At 40.6% G+C, this 18938-nt stretch overlaps 2 protein-coding genes across 6 annotated transcripts; one reads left to right on the top strand and one right to left on the bottom strand.

Annotated features, from left to right (window-relative positions):
* The first annotated feature begins 147 nt into the window (after positions 1–147).
* On the top strand, positions 148–15090 carry ptpn21 (protein tyrosine phosphatase non-receptor type 21). 4 transcript variants are annotated; one of them, XM_026299721.2, is made up of 20 exons: positions 148–342; positions 1036–1330; positions 2719–2888; positions 3940–4037; positions 5048–5115; positions 5219–5289; positions 5392–5479; positions 5603–5691; positions 6239–6326; positions 6640–6719; positions 6841–6948; positions 7501–7558; positions 7761–7842; positions 7977–9502; positions 10329–10469; positions 11253–11468; positions 11703–11831; positions 11914–12148; positions 12304–12464; positions 13186–15090. In XM_026299721.2, the coding sequence occupies exons 2-20, from the start codon at positions 1151–1153 to the stop codon at positions 13312–13314; spliced, it is 3717 nt and encodes a 1238-aa protein (XP_026155506.1). In that variant the 5' UTR covers positions 148–342; positions 1036–1150; the 3' UTR covers positions 13315–15090. The 4 variants fall into 4 exon arrangements, with proteins under 4 accessions (XP_026155506.1, XP_026155524.1, XP_026155515.1 ...); XM_026299730.2 differs by having other exon boundaries at positions 156–251; XM_026299739.2 differs by lacking the exon at positions 6841–6948.
* Positions 14835–18892, bottom strand: fam98b (family with sequence similarity 98 member B). 2 transcript variants are annotated; one of them, XM_026299756.1, is made up of 8 exons: positions 18695–18892; positions 18393–18541; positions 17572–17700; positions 17303–17478; positions 16839–16919; positions 16632–16748; positions 16246–16413; positions 14835–16162 (listed from the first exon to the last, which is right to left on the bottom strand). In XM_026299756.1, exons 1-8 carry the CDS (start codon positions 18730–18732, stop codon positions 15881–15883), a joined length of 1140 nt encoding a protein of 379 aa, XP_026155541.1. In that variant the 5' UTR covers positions 18733–18892; the 3' UTR covers positions 14835–15880. The 2 variants fall into 2 exon arrangements, with proteins under 2 accessions (XP_026155541.1, XP_026155550.1); XM_026299765.1 differs by having other exon boundaries at positions 18393–18535.
* Between the last annotated feature and the right edge of the window lie 46 nt (positions 18893–18938).

The raw sequence follows: 18938 nt of genomic DNA, 5'->3' as shown, positions 1-18938 counted from the left end.
TCTAGTTTGTGTGAATTTATAGTAGAAATGAAATATATTGCATTGTCATTATGGAATTATTTAACTGTCCGAAGCGCAATTATTAAAGCTGCAGACGCGCGGATGTAGACGGAAAACACTTGTTGCACTTCCAATCCCAGGAAGCGACAGACGCATGGAAGTTGAGTGAGCTGTCGGATCAAGATGCACGGGGTGCTAAGTTAGTTTGGCTCCAGATACAAACTGCAGGCTAAAATCTTGTTCTGATGAACGTATGTAACACACTACTCCGTTGACTTTGATGGTGGAATCCCTAAGGACTGAATTTTTGTTGGACTACTAAATAGCACTTGGTGGCTAACGGTAACGTTAACGTTTTTGCCCAAAATATTTACCGGCGACGTCAGCTTCCCAAGGGTGTCGTCTATTTGCTGGAACATATGTTAGCACGCTAGCGTTAAAGCTAATTTAACGTTAGTTGCACTTAACGATTAATATGAATAAGACTTTACAACTGACTATGAAAAGTAGCTAGCTAGTTTGGAACAAACCTCTTCAAATGTAACGTTAGTAATTAAGTACGTGAAGTTGTAGCTAACATATGAAATGGATAATGTGGTGGATACATGGTCGAGCAGGGATTTTGTTTATAGTCTGCTGGTCACTGTTTGGATCCGGCTATTCATTGGAAGGGGATTACTCCAACCCCAAACTTGGTTAAAATGGCCAGCAAACTTTAGTTAACGTTAACTACACAAGCCAGTCAGACCAGTACAAACTGCTTTACTGATAAATAAATAAATAAATACAACATTTTTAGTTAACATTACGATAAGTCTTAATCTACTAAGCCATCTGTTTCAGGGTGACAGACCAGGTGTTGAAACTTGTAGTTACCACTCCCACTGTAACACGGTGCTGAATATAACCACTAGCTAAAAAAATATGATTTATTCTGTTTCCATCAGCTTTTCCAAAGAAGTAAGTTTTATACTGCCCTCTGTTGTAAAGTTTGGAGGAGTTTTAAGATTCTTAATTTCTTGTCTTGCTTTACAGATAAGCTGGTGATGAACCTCATGACTTGTAACATTCACACGGTTTTCGAGGGGACAGTGAGGAGAATCTTTTCTCTGGGCTAAGTGAAGACGTCCCTCTTGAAGAAGTGTGAAAGATGCCCTTACCATTTGGCTTAAAACTCAAAAGGACTCGAAGATATACCGTTTCAAGCAAGAGCTGTCTTGTCACTCGAATTCAGTTGCTCAACGGAGAGTTTGTTGAGTTTACACTTTCAGTGGAGAGCACTGGTCAGGAATGTCTAGAGGCAGTTGCCCAGAGACTCGAGTTAAGAGAGGTATGTATCTGTTTTCTGCAAATACAAGTGCTGATTGTTTTCTCATATAAAATCTTTTTTTTGGAGACTAACCATCTCAGCAAGAATGCTGTTTTGTTAAGGACATCTTCTGGTCAGATTCATACCTGAAACTGACACACAGGACAACAGAAACCAAGATGACAAGCTGTTGTTGTTTACTCATGTAATGTAATCTCTCACATCTTTGTCTTGCTCATTATACATGTTAGGTATTTAGGAGTTACATATACAGCATTTTTGTATGGTTACACGTAACAAATTCACCACACAAATTAGCAAACTTTTTTTTTTTTTTAATTTTCATTCAGCTCTCACAGAGTATGGACATTATGGTCAGAAATAGTAGCTTTGAATCAGGACGGATGGACTGATTCATGCACGGTGCTCTATGTTTACAGTTGGTCACAGTGGTCACACAGTGACGCCATCTGTTTAAAGAAATTTCAATCAGGACCGAAAAGCTGTAGTGCTGTCACACCCAGCTGCACCGTAAACAACAAATGATGTGACATATGAACTTGCACTATGTGATACATTTTAATGACATATGTTAATACTAGTGGCAGGCCTCTTTTTTGGTATCAACAAGGTTGTTTGTACAGTTGTTTCTCGAATTGATTTGGGAGTGAGATTTATTATGACTAATACTTGATAATTGCTTTAATTGATTGGACAACAGAGACCACTGTTGAAATTGATGATTGCGTGTCATCTGTGTTTTTAGGTTACGTTAATTCAGCTTCAGTCTAATGTTAGTAAAATATGAGGATCAAAGAGTTTTTTATGTCAGACTCTATACAACTTCCCTTCCAAGATATTTGATTCTCTACACAATGACTTATTTGTTTTTATTTCCTTTGGCTCTGTGCAATTATGATTTCACTCTATTATAAAATTAAAATTTGAGCAATGTTTACATAGTCAAATGTGCCTAATCACTGCTATTTGCCAGTAATATTCTACTTGTGGCTGCAAATCACAATAGGTCTCTCAGAATTCAGTTGGTCTTCATAAATAGTGGGGGTTGCATCGCTTACCAGTGTTCATTGTAATGTTCAGAGAGCCACAAGACTGAACAGGGAGTGCCAACAGTCTATAAATCTTGAGAAGTATGCAATGGTTGAATATTCAGGCTTGCATCCATTTCCAATGCTAGAAATATGATTAGAAGAAGACCAGAAGATTATTGCGCCTAAAAAATTACTAAACAGTGGTCAAAGTTTAAAATGTGAAATATGTTTAGGTTAAGTGACATTCCTTCTGCCTTACTACCCACCTACATTGATCTGCTATATTAACAAGTTGCCCTAGATGATCCCTGGTCATTATGTGGTTTAGTTAATGTGTCTGCTTTCTTTGCTTGTTAGATAACATACTTCAGTCTGTGGTACTTCAACAAGCAGAACCAGCAGAGATGGATTGACTTGGAGAAGCCACTCAAAAAGCAGCTGGACAAGTATGGGCTGGAGCCCACTGTTTACTTCGGAGTCGTGTTTTACATACCCAGTGTCACCCAACTGCAACAGGAGATCACAAGGTGATGTTCCATCAGTGGCATGGGCTGCCTTGCCTAAATCACTAACCATGTTAACTTATTAATAACACGTCTTCAATATTATCAGTCAGAACCATAAGCATTTTAGGTTTGAAGTAAGTGGCAAAGTTGAATGGAAGCTCATAAAGTGTCTTTGTGTAAATACAAGATTGAGAAAAAAATTGGACTCTTTATATTTACCCAGTTTTCTCAATGAAATGGTCAAGTGCAATTATCTAAGTCACAAGCATAACAAACACATAACTAATAACACTAAAAGAATAATATTTTGTGTCTTTAATGAATAGTCCCTTTAGACGTTTGAATTGCTGGTGGAAAACATAAGTGAACCCTAAGTAGTTGAACTTCCCTTGACAGTAGTAACTTTAAGCAATCTAATCCAGTAGCTATAGATCAGACCTGCACAACTACTGTGGGGAAATTTTCCTGACTCTTTTGTTAGTTAAGGTCTGGGCTCTGACTGGACCACTCCAAAAGGTGTATTTTGTGTAGTTACTTTGTAGTTGATTTACGTTGATGTTTAGGGACTTTGTATTGCTGTTTCATACAACTTCTGAGCTCCAGCTGGTGGACAGCCACCATTATATTATCTATCTATCTCCTGGGTAAACTTAAGGATTCATTTTCCTCTTGATGATGATAAACTCTGTAGGCCCAGAGGCAGCAAAGAGGTCCCACCAGCTCTGTGACTTACACATAAACACATATAATTCCAGAGGATTCTTAATTATTCTTGCCACAGTAAGTAGTGGTCAAGTCTACAGGGCAAGAAGTTGATGTACAGCTTAGAATGTATAGTTGCAACCAAACAACCAGATGCATTTTCATTGCCATAGGTTCTTACCTCTCTCCATCTGCCTCCTATGCCAAGCAGAGAGGCACCAAATATAGTTAAAATACTGTATGTCAGAAGGTATTTTATACCTCCTGTATTTCAGTTATTAGCCATTTCTGTATACCTGAATAAATTTGTCATATTTGATGTTGACTGCTTTCCTGTTTTCTCCTGTAGTAAATCTCCCTTTCTCCACAGATATCAGTATTACCTGCAGCTGAAGAAGGATGTTTTGGAAGGCAGGATATCGTGCTCACTAGAACAAGCTATACGTTTAGCTAGCCTGGCAGTACAAGGTAATATAAATATTTAAGAAAGAAATCAGTTTGATAAGCCTGATGTTTCATGGCATAAATCTTTCAGTAACCCTAACCCTAACAGTTGTCCATAAAGCATGACATTCTGTTGAAACTTTGTGAACATTAAACTCCATATAACATCTGCCGAAATCTACTGGTGCACTAGAATTTTTTTGCAGTGATTTGTGGGCGGGAGGCTTGAATGAGTCCATGAAAGTTTTTGATAAAATCTGCGGGTTTGTTAAGGTCAGCATCCAAAACCCTAACCTCTTATCAAAGCACACATGGGAAAATAGGACTTTTCAAAACTACATTACTTTATTATGTCCCATGTTGTGTTTTAAGTTTCTCACCAAGCTCTTGACAAGCAACCTAATAAATTGGTAATGTGTTTGTGTGTGAATGTGAACACCCCTTGCATGAGCTTTAGCCCTGACACGTCCTGACACTTTTGCCCAGCTAGAAAAATCTCAGACACTGCTGGCAAAGTTATATCAGGCATTGCAACTTACTGGCTTGGGTTTTAGCATAGCAGAGCTGCTGAGATCACTTACTGTTTGAATGACTGACGAGCATACCCTATGTGTCCCAAACAAAAGCCTATTCAACTTTTTGCATGTGCTCTTCAAATTTAGTCATTGCTTCATTTGTCATACAAACTTGACATTTGTGCTGTAAAAAGAGTTGTGTGTCAGGGGTGGGAATACTTGTAGCTTTTGAGCTCTGCTGATGCCTGGGATACTCAGCATAGCTGTGAATGTTGCCAACAGGCAGTCTGAAGCTGGAGCAGTTTTGGACTTCGACGTTGTCAGACGCTGAAACAATTCCCTTGCATAACAAATGGGCCCTTCCTCTCCTAAACTTAGTCCATCCAGTCATCATATATTGCAGCTTTCTAAATGAAGTTACACCATTCTGCAATTCTTGAATGTCTGTTTTGCCTTGCGCTAAATGCAGTAATAAAAATGTAATAGGGTTTATTCAGTGAGCCTTTTGTATGTTGACAGCTGACTTTGGAGACTTCAATCGAAGTGATTCCCAGGAGTTCCTCCAGAAGTTTGTGCTATTCCCTATTGTAAGCATTTCATTTTTCATGCTAAACACAAGTAAAATATTTCCTATTCATTTTTTTGGTGTTTTATATCAACATCATATTGATTTTGATATGGTCTTTTCAGGATTGGATCCAAGATGAGCGAGTGCTGGAAGAGGCCACTCAGAAAGTGGCTCTTCTGTATCAGTCCTTCAGGTGAGTATGTTTTCAGAGCATCAGCATTCCTGTTTTCTGTGTGTATCTAGGTGTTTTGCCTCTTGTTTCTTCATGTTTCCCTTGCCATTTTTTGACATTCAGGGGTTTGCCGGCCCCAGAAGCAGAGATGTTGTACATGCAAGAGGTGGAGAAAATGGAAGGCTATGGCCAGGAGAGCTATCAAGCCAAGGTAGGTCTATAAGATACCAAAGGTCAAAACCTGTGATGAATGAAGATGCATATTATCATGACTACTGCACAATTTGATTAAAGAACTGTAAAAAAAAATAGTCCTGATCTTCTTCTCTGACAGGACAATACAGGTACAGATGTTACCCTGGGGTCCTGTCTCGATGGCATCTTTGTCAAACACAAAAATGGAAGGCCACTTCTTTTATTTAGGTAAATCTAATACCAAGTTACAATATGGTGCTTTGACTTTTTATAACAATAGCCAAAAGTCACGAAATACGAGCCAGATCTCAGCATGAAACATTGAGTAAAAGCTTTGTCTGGTAACTTGTTACTCTAAGCAGTAATTGCATCACTTTAAGTGATTTTTGTCAGCATAAACTGAGCTTTGTTGAATGGCTCATAGCTATTCTTAGGTTGTCTCCTGTAATGTTTCTTAATGCTCTCAAGACCTGCTTGCAGCGCCAGAGAGAAGTGAGTCAGGTCGACTGTGATAAGGATTGTGGGAGCATTATCTGTCACTCTAGTAAGTCCACATTCTTGACCAAGGCTGGACTGTATCTATCTAGATACCATTATAAGTACTAAATACCTGGACTCCCATGTGTATAGGTTTTTTTGTTTGTTTGTTTGTTTTTTATGCATTATTTAAGCAGTGCCATCATCTTTTCAAAAACACTGGGTTTTGTGAGCACAGTGACATCATGTGCTTTTTTTCCCCTTCTTTCTTTTTTTGTGCTGTAATTGGCTGGTGTAGGTGGAATGAAATTAACAGCATGAGTCACAACAGGTCCTTCTTTGCCCTGGAGCTAACCAACAGAGAGGAGAGTGTTCAATTCCAGACAGTAAGTCTGCCATTACACCTTCTGTCCCCATCCCCAGGAATATTCTTAATGTCTCCTATTGGCATTAGCAAAATTGGAAAATGCCTTTGTGTTGCCCTTTGTAGTCTTAACTGTGTGTGTGTGTGGGTGTGGGTGGGTGGGTGGGTGGATGGGGTTGTTTGAATATGAGTCATGAACTCACATAGTATTAGCTGAAACTCAATGTAGAAGTATGTGAGCGTATACACGACTGCTTTTATTCTGTTGATACCACAGCTAGCACTGGACTAATTGTGTTGAACAATGAATGTATTTTTCCCTCTTTTTTGTTCAGGAAGACATGGAAACCTCCAAATATGTGTGCCGGATGTGTCTGGCCAGACTCAAGTTTTATAAGATAAACAAGAGTAGCCTGTGAGTTTTTTTGTCTGTCTTTTTAACGTGTCTATCCTAGTTTCTACGTCTTTGTTCTTTCATGCATGTGTCTCTTTAGTGAAGCCTCATTTCTGTCCTTCTTCTCCTCCTCTCTCTTCAGAGAGGAGTGTGACCCCATGCCTTCTGAGGGCTCCCAGAAGTCCCTTCTCACTCTTTCCTTCCCCCGCTTTCCAATGCTCTCTCGTCCCTCTCTGCCTTCTAATAAGGGGTGAGCATCACTATCAGCCACCACCTACAGCATGTCTGTCAAGCAGCTGCCAACACCCATCCCTTCCTGATTGCCCTATCCAATGATGCCACGCAAAACACATTGTACCTGAAAAAAACACTGAGTATAGATTTTTTTTTCCATCCAAGTAAAACTAATGTATATATTTGGCTTATAGCCTTTAATTAGATTCAGTTATTAGGACATCACAGCAGCGGAGGGCACTTGAGTATCAGCTGAAATATGTAAGTAGAATTTAAGCAGAAGTAATCATGTATGTAAAATTAGCACTAAAAGTAAATTTGAATTGTACTCTTGACTTATTCATTTATGTTATTTTCTGACCTAAAGCATAATATAAGTTTTTACGGTTTTTAATTTAGGGCAACTTCTTTTCTCACTGGAGGAAAATGTTGCATGGTTTACTAGAGAGTGATGCAGAAGATTTTAATTTTAATGAGTCATTTTAATAATGTCAGTAATAACCTGAAAGTACTAGTAATAGTACTGGGCTTGATCCTCTTTCTTGACCTGTAGTTGTTTTGTCAACAGCCAAACCCAGCCCACTGTCAACCCAGTCAGACGGAGGTCCTCTACTAGAATATCTTTGGTAATGACCACACACTCAGAACACACTTTTCCTCACTTTAATTCTTACATAGTTGCCAGCTGTATTTCTGGCCCACACTACAGCATATAATGTGTGTTAAAATCATTGTACAGTGACAGTGCGTCACGACACAACTGTATTGAATTCTTCGCTGCTGAATTATATGAGCAGTAACCAATTCCCTTCTGTTGCTGATTTACAGCCAAAGCCTCAGGCTTACATGATGCCCCCTCCCCAAATGCACTACAATGGCCATTTCACAGAGCCTTACTCATCATCACAGGGTAACTGTTGTACAAAAGAAACTTGCAGCTAGGAAATAGAAAATACGTGTCTGAGAACATTAGAAATTGTGTGTTGCACTGTGATGCCCACTCTCAGCTGAATGTAAATATTTGTGATCTCCTCACTCTCACAGACAACCTCTACATGAACAGTCAGAATGGTTATTACTACCACTCCCAGACCAGCCTGGACTGCTCTCCTCTGGAATACAGTGGAGGGCGTTTACGTAACGGCAGCGTCTACAGCGCCCACAGCACCAGCTCCTTGACCAATCCCCAGCATTACCTTCAACCCTCACCTATGTCCTCCAACCCCTCTATCACTAGCGATATCACCAGGCCGGACTATGTCCCCTCACACCGTCACAGCGCTCTCATCCCACCTTCTTACCGGGCCACTCCTGATTATGAGACAGTGATGCGTCAGAAAAATCGAGGAGCAGGAGGGGGGATGGTTTTGTCTCAAGAGCATCGGCAAAGTCACTCCATGAGGAATCTGAACATTGGAAACTCCTATGCCTACAGCAGACCAGACCCTCTAGTTTACAGCCAGCCAGAGATCCGAGGGGAGCATGGTGGAGCAGCTCAACACCATCATTACCCCTTCCATCTGGGATCCAGCTTTCACAGCCCCTCTCCATACCCCTACCCTACAGAGAGGAGACCTGTAGTGGGGGCAGTTAGTGTTCCGGAGCTCACTAATGTCCAGTTACAACAAGCACAGGACTATCCAGCCCCCAATATCATGAGAACACAAGTGTACAGACCACCGCCGCCCTACCCATATGCCCATCCTCGGCCAGCAAACAGCACTCCTGACCTGTCCCGTCACCTGTATGTCAGCAGCAGCAACCCAGACCTGGTCATCATGCGGCGTGTTCATCACTCAGTCCAGACTTTCCAAGAAGACAGTCTCCCTGTTGCGCACTCTTTACAAGAAGTGTCAGAGCCTCTTTTCAGTGGACCTGCACACAGACATCCATACCATGCTCAGAAGCGTAACTCCATTGAGATTGCTGGGTTGACTCACAGTCTTGAAGGAATGAGGATCAAAGAGCGAACTGTGTCTTCTTCAGCAACTGAAACAGCTACCCCACCTCCACTCCTGCATGGTGGTCGCTCTCGGGGCTCCCAGCTCAATGTGTTTTTGGAACGTACCAAGACAGAGGACAGGGGAGACATTAAGGAAGACGTACAGTATGGACACAAAAAGTCCCTTTCAGATGCCACCATGCTGGTACACAGTAGTGGTGAAGAAGAGGAGTTTGAGGATGATAGTGGACGTCACACTCCACTTTCCCAGAATGCAATTGCAGCCGTTGTTCCTGAGCAGCTGCCACAACAGCATCATAGCCTCACATCTCTCTCTTCTCTCATGCCTCAGCAACAGACACCCATAGAGCCCCCGCCTGCATATCCCATAGGCTCCTCTCTGGATCCCTCTATAACAGGCTCAATGACATACAAGGTTCACCCCCTGATGCAGGAGAGTGAGCCTTTATACCTGCTGTCTGAATTACGACAGCCCAGGATCATGCCCTCAGTGTCAGAGGGAGACCTGAGTGGGCAGGCTAAGCTCAAGACAAAAACAGACTTCAAGAAGAGGCCTGTGTCTGATGTGCCTCATGGGAAGAAAACAGTTGAAGGTTTGCCTCCTCCGGTGAGTCCTGTTTCCTATTTCCTCATCGCCTTAGAGTCATCCTATTGATGTGTTTTAACTTCAGCTTTTCTGAGCAAGTATATCTGGCTGTGGCGTTAGCACAGTTTTTTAATACTTCAAAATTTAGAAGTAGAATTGATTTACATTTTGTTTTGTTTTTTTTTTTCAAAATTACCCGTCATGTCTTAGCACTATGGTTTCCACTAAGGATTATTCATAATATAGAATAATGTGCAAACTTAATTAATCTTTTTATCAGTGAAATGTCAAAAAATAGGAAAAAGTCAAAGTTTCCCAGAATCCAAGGAAATTTTCTCAAATAAAGCTCTCCTTAGCCCTTAACAGTTATCAGAGGTCAAATATAATACCTCTCCAAATTTTCTACACAGGTTTGTGTTTAAAGACACGACAGCAAGACTGATGGTGTAGCAGCCAATTAGTTTCAGTGTAATAAGACATCACATATTGCAGCTTTTATTTTTCTGTAGCTGTGTTCAGTTTTTATTTAAGTGAAATCAGCGTGTTCTTTTTTTTCTCAGTTATGTCATGTGTCTGCCTCGATATATCAACATGAGTGTGCCTCGATATATATGCATATAGTAAGATATAGTTTCACTGACTGGGGAGTTGAATGGTGCAAACTGGCTCGCTTTGACACAAAGAATGTAGTTGAACTACTTCAGAAAACCGGATCTGTGACATTGTACTGAAAAGCACAGAGCGAGTCTGCGTTGTTCCTCCCTTCATCTTCCTACTCCCACCTTTGTGAGGCTTACACTTAAATAATCCTCACTTGTTCTCTGTCTCTGCTCTGTTGTCCTACCAGGGCATGAAGAAAGGAGCCAGATCAGAGGTGAAGAAGATGGGCCCTCTGAAGGTGGCCAAGCTCAATGGCCTGTCAGTGTCACGGCAGCCAATGCAGGACGTGGCAAAAGAAGAGCCTGAACAAGCCTCAAATGACGAAAGGGTAGGGCTGTTTTTTTTTTAAACACTGATTTGCTTCTCATTAGGCATATGCAGGTTTGTAAGTAACAAATGTAATGTTTTCATGAAATACCAGATTTTTTACAATGATCTATACTGTACTGTTAATGATGTAATTTAGAAACTTTGCTATGGCCAGGAGTTGTGGTTGTGTTGGCATTAGTAACCTCCTGAAAGCTAAGGCCTTGTTAGAAAGAAGAAATTGTTAGTCAGTGTTTTTCTTCCCAATTTCAACTGTTCAGCTTTGTTAATCTAGATGTTTGTTGCCTTCACGTGCACATTTCAGACCCTAAGCCTTACGGTAGATTCCTCATATAAGAACTGTCATCTCAAAAACATACTTGATTAACAACTTGTTCATTAAGTATTAATAAATGGCAGTTGTTTGTGTTTCCTACTATCACCTATATGAACAGAATTCTACTACAGCAGCTCAAACTTGATTTGAAAAAAAAAAAAGTTAAGTGAGTAAGTTTGTGCAGATTGTCACTCAGGTTTTATGTTCCACAGCCGTCTTTGTAATCCCCACCTGCAACACCACTCCTCTTAGGGCAATCACAAGTGAAAGTAAAGCACAAATAGATCCTTGAAAGTAATTTTGTAATTTATATGTCATGCAAGGTATCACTGCTGATTCAAACCACATATGGAGGAATGATACTCTACATACCATCATATGCTTTTGTACTAGATTAAAGTGATAAGGAAAAGTTGTTTGTGAATGCAGGGACAGCATTGTCATGGTTTGTGTGTTTATGTATGGCAGTGTAAAGTACTGGAGCAGCACATGGAGAGGGGCGAACTGTTAAAGGAGTACGAGAAAATCCCAAAGCGTCCTGGAGGTGAATACACCATCGCCCTGCTGCCAGAGAGTGCAGACAAAAACCGCTTCCATGACGTCCTTCCCTATGACAGCAACCGAGTGGAGCTGGTTCCTACTAAAGAGAACAACACTGGATACATCAACGCATCCCATATTAGAGTAAGTTGTTCAGACACACAACCCTTTGTTAACATTATTTTGTTCTCCATGAGGCTACAAAAAGCACCTACCCATAATTGTTTTGATAACTGACAGTACCTACAACTTCCTCCTCAGTAAAACATGTAAATTAGTTCTCACATGTATTTCCCTTCAATATTAGCATTTGCTATTTGCTTGACAAAACAGGCTGGTATAAATATTTCACCTAAAGTTTGTCTCCTGTCTCATTAGCTAACAGCAGGTGGACAGGAGTGGAGTTACATCGCCTCACAGGGTCCCATGTCAAATACCTGTCAGGACTTCTGGCAGATGGTGTGGGAACAGGGCGTGTCCATCATTGCCATGGTCACTGCTGAAGAGGTGCGTGGATTTCAGATTTACAGCTGCACTTAAATGTCTCCTCACTCCCTGGACTGACATTTCTGTCATTCACTTCCTCCAGGAGGGTGGCCGAGAAAAAAGCTTCCGTTACTGGCCCCGACTTGGCTCACGACACAACACAGTGACGTACGGCCGCTTCAAAATCACAACACGGTTCCGCACCGAGTCCGGCTGCTACGCCACCACAGGGCTAAAGATCAAACACCTCCTGACGGGACAAGAGAGGACCGTCTGGCACCTGCAGTACACAGACTGGCCTGACCACGGCTGTCCTGAGGACTTCAAAGGCTTCATCAGTGAGTGGAAACAGCATCAGTATATCCTTTAATGGTCATCCGCCTGGAAAACTGAAAACATGACTGACCATATGGAATGAGTCATGGTGCGATTATACTAATACTTTACGTAAGAAGTAAAGACGCAGTTTTTGATTATTCTTATCTTTTTCCAGCTTACTTGGAGGAGATCCAGTCTGTGAGGAGACACACAAACAGCATCAGTGACCCAAAGAACACCAACCTACCTGTGCTGGTCCACTGCAGTGCTGGAGTGGGACGGAGTGGTGTGGTCATCTTGTCTGAGATCATGATAGCCTGTCTAGAACACAATGAGGTATGTTTCTCTCTTTATTAAAAGTATTAACAGAAAAGCGGTGTAGTACTACGTATTTCAGGTTACAACCACAAGCTCATGTCAGTGACGTTATAGTAATGTACTGAAAAACAAATTCACCATGGCAACGACTACATAACATAAATATCATTTGTCTTTAAAACACAAAGAAAGAGCTGAGGTGGAGTGGAGAAAAGGGTCAGTGCTAAATTCAGCTGATCATTCTTTAGTTTGCCAACTTGCATTTCCTTAATGGATGAGAAATTGCTGGGATCCTGCTGGATGTTACATAAAACATTTGAATATATTTCTCCAGTAGTAACCTGATGGGGACAAAGTGCAGACAGCAAGGTGTGAAAATAAATATGAAATGTAGGTTTATTTATACCAGTAGTATTGTAACCTCATTGTCTGACTCAGTCACTGATTTTAGGGATTTGCAGTTTAAACGCGTAGAAAACACGTTTATGTTAAAACTGACACCACAGTTATTAAGACTTCAGTTTTAGGTTTAAAACTCAACAGCATTTACTACATCGACTATTTTAACATATAGTACATTTGAACAGAGTAAATTATCTCCTTAACAGCAATCTCTGTTTCTGGAACTGAACCTGAAGATTTTGAGTTTTCACAAATCTATTCCGTGTTTCTTGGTTACCTTGCCATGTCTGTGGTTTTAGATAGTGCTGCTCTCTCTCACACTTAACTTCTGTTTCAGTCACTAGATGTCCCAGAGATCCTCAAGAATCTGCGTACCCAGAGGATGTTGATGGTTCAGACTTTGTCGCAGTACACCTTCATCTACAAGGTCCTCATCCAGTACCTCCGCAACTCCAGACTGATCTGAGCACAGACATATTTCCAGCCCGTCTTCATCCTGCCCAACATGCACTGTCTCCCCAGATGACAGATGACTGCAGGGTGGAATTAACTTCAGGTTTATGCAAAACTGCACCACGATGATGTAGATGTACAATCAGCCTAAACATAGTGGTTGGTATGATCCTGCTGTTTTATTAATCAGACCGAAGGAAAAATATATAGTTACAGACACAATGTTATATGAAGGGAAATATAACTTATGACCTGCCTCAAAACAGTATTATATATTATTTTTACATACATTATTGCTTCATAAAGCTCAGCACTTTCACAGTACTTTGCTGTACATAATGAACCAACATTAAGCTGCGTTAAGAGAAAAGTCTTGATTGAGTTTCATTTACCTAAGGAAGGCTTTTAGAAGTTTTGGATTGCTGTTATAATGAAGAATTTGTTGTAGTAATAAATTGAAACAAAAGCTCAGAAATAGTTTATTTTGAAGGTTTGATAATGAAGGTGAGCAAGCAGGGGGCTCGTCTCTTTATCTTAACGCAAATGTACAGATTTAGATTCATCTTAAAGATCCTAATGTACTATGAACACAGTGATTCGGGTCCACAACTAAGTATGGGCAATATTCATGTTTTGAAAAGTCACTTAAGAATTACTTGATCTACATCTAAAATAGTACAATTTTACTATCTTTTTTTAAAAAAATCCTTAGTACCTGCCAAACATCTGCTGTTTGTAAAACACTGGATTGATGGGAATAAGAAATAAAAGGAGAAATCTGTACTTGACAAGAATCATAGTAGGTTTTTGGAGCTTAGTGTAAAACTGGAAAAAAAATTTGTACTCCTATTTTTGATTACTTTATATACCACAAGAACTGTTAAGATTTTGAATTAAGAGTATTAATTTTGAGCAGGAACAATAGACGTATAAAATTAATTTTGTCAAGACAAAGTGCCTAAAAGGTATACCCTTCAAAAGGTTCTATGTTTTTGCATAATATTAATATTTTCTGATTACTACTTGTTTAATTTTGTTATAATGATCCTAATCGCTGCAAAGATTAAAAAATAGTCCCAAACAGTAATATTCATATTTTTAGTTGCAATCCCTGACATTTATAGAAATTAAGCCTTTGTCTCAACATAAATCAACACAAACAGAAAGTATTAGACAGCAATTTCATCACTGCTGCTCCTGCGGTGCTCCGAACTGGTGTGAAGCAAGTTTGAGGGACTAGTTTTAGTATTCAGTGCACTGTAGAAAGTTTTTCAAGACCAGTTATGAAATAAATGTGTGCAGAATCTATTCTTACATGCACAGCAAAGCATTAAACAAGTTGATTATTTGCTTAATCGTTTTAATTTGATGAACTGCATATTAGATAAATTAAATTATGACGGGGCCAAAGTGGAGATCATTTTTCTTACCCTAATGTTTTTGGTGTCAAAGATGCAGTGATCTTAATTTAACAGTCAAAAAATACATCTCAACTCATCAAGATGTATTTTAACTTTTACAGACCCATATTTGTTTCTTTTTTGTTTTCTTTTTTTTTGGTTTTAAGATACTGATTGAGTCTTAGTGTGGAGACTGAAAAGGTATAACTGTTTTGTCCATGTACAGGTGTGTTGTTCATAATGTACACAATGTAAGATTCAGCTTTACTCAGTATTGGTTGTATACACTATGTATAAACTGTATCTATGACACAAAATATGGGATACCATTGGAAAAAAAATGTGTAGAAATTTGTTTCAGCCAAGAATAAATATTTGGAAGAAAATTATCCTGACCACCTGCTGTGTATTTTCAATTTACATCAATCCATTATGCCCCCTTGTGGTAAATTAATATCTGTAAGTTATACTCTTAAATATAAAATGTAGTTTGCATTAAAGAGGGAAATCTTTAAATAAAAATTTAGAAATGAAAGAGTAAGTCTTGAGTACTGATACTAAATCATTTAAGAATTTATAGTAAAATAAAATCCTGGACAGAGAAGATCAGATAGTGGGAACTGCAGTTTAATTTATAAGTTAAATCTGCCTGTGTTTTAGTCCAATCTTATATTTTCCTCAGCTTGTTCACCAAGAGGTACCAGCGGTTTCAGTCATCAGTGCACAAACACCTTTTCAGCTGCCTGTCTACGTTTACCTTGATCTAAAAATGTTCCTACATCTAATACTCAAATTGCAAAAGTCCTAAAGAAACCTATTGATTTTTAGTGCAGTACATTACATACACAAAACCTGATTAGAATACGTAGTGTGGATTTGGGGCAGTGCTGTTGTGTGATGGCCCATTGCATGTTAAAATCATTTGTTCTTGTCGGCTTCTCATCCAACAAAAGGCCTGATATTTTCACGTAAACTATGAACTTTAAACAAAAGCCATAATAAGAATAATAATAAAAACAGCAGAACTTTTAAAAACAGCTTATAAATCATCTCAATGAAAATTTCTCATTGAATACTTCCAATATGACATCAGAAAGTGTTTTCCTCACCCATAGTTCACATGAAACACTATCTGGATCACACAAGAAAAAAACAAAACAAAACAAAAAAAAACAGAAATTAATACTGGTACCGTCCTCTCTTCCCTCCATGTCCTCCATGATTTCCATGTCCACTATGTCCACCTTGGTTCCATGTGCCTCCTCTCCAGCCACCTCCTCCACCTCCTCCTCCTCCTCGCCCCCAGCTGCCTCCTCCTCCTCCTCTTCCTCTTCCTCCACCACCACGTCCTCCCCAGCCACCACCTCCATCTTGTCTTTTCTGCCAGGGTGGCATCTCAGGAGGCGGGGCTTCTATCTCAGAGGGGCGTCCTCCTCGGTCGGGCACTCTCCCCATCAGGATCTGTGAATAAAAGACGAGAAGATCTTCATGAATAAACAATCAAATTAAGGGTCTTCACTGGGAAAGGGAAAGTTCTCCTGTACCTTGTTGACAGCACAAGTAGTCTTCTCCCTGCTGGCGCCACTGCTGGTCTTCACCACATTACAGATATCTTCTCTGGCAGCTAGCAGATCAGCCATGTCCACCGTTGACTGTGGCCTCAGAGAGTGTCTCTTAGGCTGGTAGGCCCTCGCCATGCTGTCCACCTTCATCTAACAAACAACATGCACACATAAGGTCACCTTCTGCTGAAAGGAACCGCCGCACACATTAGAACTTTTAAGAAGCACAGATGATCCAAAATCCTGCTGTTATGTGAGAGCATTGCTCCAAACAGAATCAGCATCCCCGTGATTATTCACATCTGCCACTTTAGATTCCTCTGTCACAGAGAAACAAGACAAAACGTTTCAGTGTCAGGTAAACATGCCTTGGCTCTGTCTGACCACCCGAATGACTGAACTGTGACATCGAGCCGCTTGATCAGCATCCTACGCCGACACTCGTACTCCGAGGACAGAACTCGGTTGATGTTGTGCAACTTCTCCTGCAGAGACAAAATGAAATGCACCACCATATATACAAAACTGATATATTAGATGTTAAAGATGCTTATTTCACAGATATGTTTACTTACCCACTGCTCATTACTGAGAGATTTCTTTAACACTGGGTTTCCAACTGAGCCATTTGGAAGATCTATAAGTACTTTATCAACCTATTCAAGAAATGGGGGGAGGATAGGAAATGATCATTAATTAGAATCAGCAAATACATGCCCTAAGTTTGTTATCCTGCACTGTTTCAATAACTGATGACATCAGGATGCTTTTACTTTATTCTGTTAAAATTAGGACTAAATGCACAAATCAATGAAAACTGCCTAAATCAATGAAGCTGTCTATGCTCAAACTGTAGGTGCAAATCAATGCCTGACTGTAGTTCCAAAAAAAAAATTGTTTTCAGTTTATATGGTGCAGATCACTGCTGATTGCACACACAGGAACAAAACCAGAGAACCGCTCAAGAAGCCGTCACAATGAGGGGGTAGCCATGGGTTCTTGCAGTCTCACAGGCTAAATTAACAATATATAGTCCCACCTTGTTTTGTACTTGGGAGAAGACTCCTGCTGCGTCCTGTGCTCTGGGCTCGGGCAGGTTCAGTGTTTCACAGATTGCCTGGAGCTGCTGATACACTGGACTCTTCTGTTGTTGTTTATCAGAAACCTGTCTGCTCCTCACAATCTGAGCCGCCTGAAGCTCTGAGCTTAGAAACACTTAAAAAAAACAAAAAAACCCATCAGATTCCTACATTACTTCCTGAACACGCAGTGTGTAGCTGGACTGGAATAAAAAGACTGAATACATACAGACAAACTTGAGATGATCGTTTGCACTTCGGACACTGCCCTTGAGAATCCCTGAAACAGCTTCCTCATAAGGACAGTGCAGCTCCTTCAGCAAAGCACTCATCTCCAGCTGCAGGCTGTCCATGTCGTCTGGAGGGAAGACAGAGAAAACGGCTTGACTGAAAGATGCAACTTTGCTTTCAGTTTTACATTCAGTGTGTTGCTCCCGTTTCATCAAAGAGCAGACATATCTGTGCAAACACCAAAGCTCCTCTCACACCTTCTCCCGTTCTCCTGAGTTTTGTGGTTGGACCATCATGGACTTATGAACATATACAAACTGCGTTTAGTTTAACAAAACTGTTCACTAGTGCGGCAACACCACCAATCTTTAATAATGTGTGAAATACAACAAAAAGAAAACTGACCCCAGGCACAGAGGACACTGGCAGAGAGAGGCAGAGAATAACCAGGCAGCTTACACTCAGTGGTGAAAAGAATATTTTAGTCATATGGGATGTTCTTCAGCAGCATGTAACACAATCTGTGTCATTTTAAAGGAGACGTTCAGGTCTGTCCTGGAGTTTAACATGCTCTTAAAATAATTCTCATTCTGTGGTGATGTCAAAATATTCACATAACGATGATGCGTCCACTGAATAAATCATGACTCACTGATCTCCCCTACGTGAAAGTACATAATCCTGTGTTATTACTAAAAAGTATCGGTATTGGTGATATTAGTCCTGTATTTACTTGGTATCGGATCGATACCAACCTTTGCAGTATCGCGCAGCTCTAGTTCTGAGAACCGGAATCAGACGCGGATGGATGTGGCTCACCTGGACCGGAGGCGATGCTCTCCTCCAGGCCACACAGCGGCTTCAGCCTGGATACCAACCACCGGCACAGCCCCACGTACTCCTGCGAGGACAGGCCTCCCTGCGCGGCTCGGAGCAGCGCCTTGTCCTCCAGCAATGGGCCACTGTAGCTGCCAACAGTTAATGAGCAGTCAGACATACGAGCATCAAAGTCATCCAGGAGTCAGAGAGCAGAGACTTTGCCACCAACTAACCGCCCCCCAGTGTCTTTATTCAGGCGGACCTCACGGTGGACACGGCATGCTAACAGACAACTAGCTTACCCGAGCTGCTCTAACGAGTCCAGAATGTCACACTCCATCGCTCCAACCCAGTGTTTGCCTTCACGTCTGTTTATCTGATTAAAACACGAAAGCGTTTCAACTATTACATTTCAAACAGACACTCTTTCTACAGCCATTCATCTCTGCATCGCTAACGTCGTCTTGGTGTGCCGTCAGTGAGCCGACGAGAAACGTGCGATTTTAAAAAATGAAGTTCCGGATTCGTTGGTTCCGCTGCAGCGTA

Source organism: Mastacembelus armatus, chromosome 22 (genome assembly GCF_900324485.2).
Source record: "Mastacembelus armatus chromosome 22, fMasArm1.2, whole genome shotgun sequence".
NCBI lineage: Eukaryota > Metazoa > Chordata > Actinopteri > Synbranchiformes > Mastacembelidae > Mastacembelus > Mastacembelus armatus.
This window is presented reverse-complemented; position numbering and strand designations above follow the sequence as displayed.

Bases quoted from the DNA above. Each gene is read 5' to 3' on its own strand.
- ptpn21 (XM_026299721.2), top strand. From the start codon at position 1,151: ATGCCCTTACCATTTGGCTTAAAACTCAAAAGGACTCGAAGATATACC. The intron at 1,331-2,718 runs GTATGTATCTGT...TTTGCTTGTTAG, and splicing joins AGAGACTCGAGTTAAGAGAG to ATAACATACTTCAGTCTGTG. The intron at 11,469-11,702 runs GTAAGTTGTTCA...CTGTCTCATTAG, and splicing joins TCAACGCATCCCATATTAGA to CTAACAGCAGGTGGACAGGA.
- fam98b (XM_026299756.1), bottom strand. From the start codon at position 18,732: ATGGAGTGTGACATTCTGGACTCGTTAGAGCAGCTCGG. The intron at 18,542-18,694 runs GTAAGCTAGTTG...AACTGTTGGCAG, and splicing joins GACTCGTTAGAGCAGCTCGG to CTACAGTGGCCCATTGCTGG. The intron at 17,479-17,571 runs GTATGTATTCAG...GTTTTTTTTAAG, and splicing joins CGATCATCTCAAGTTTGTCT to TGTTTCTAAGCTCAGAGCTT.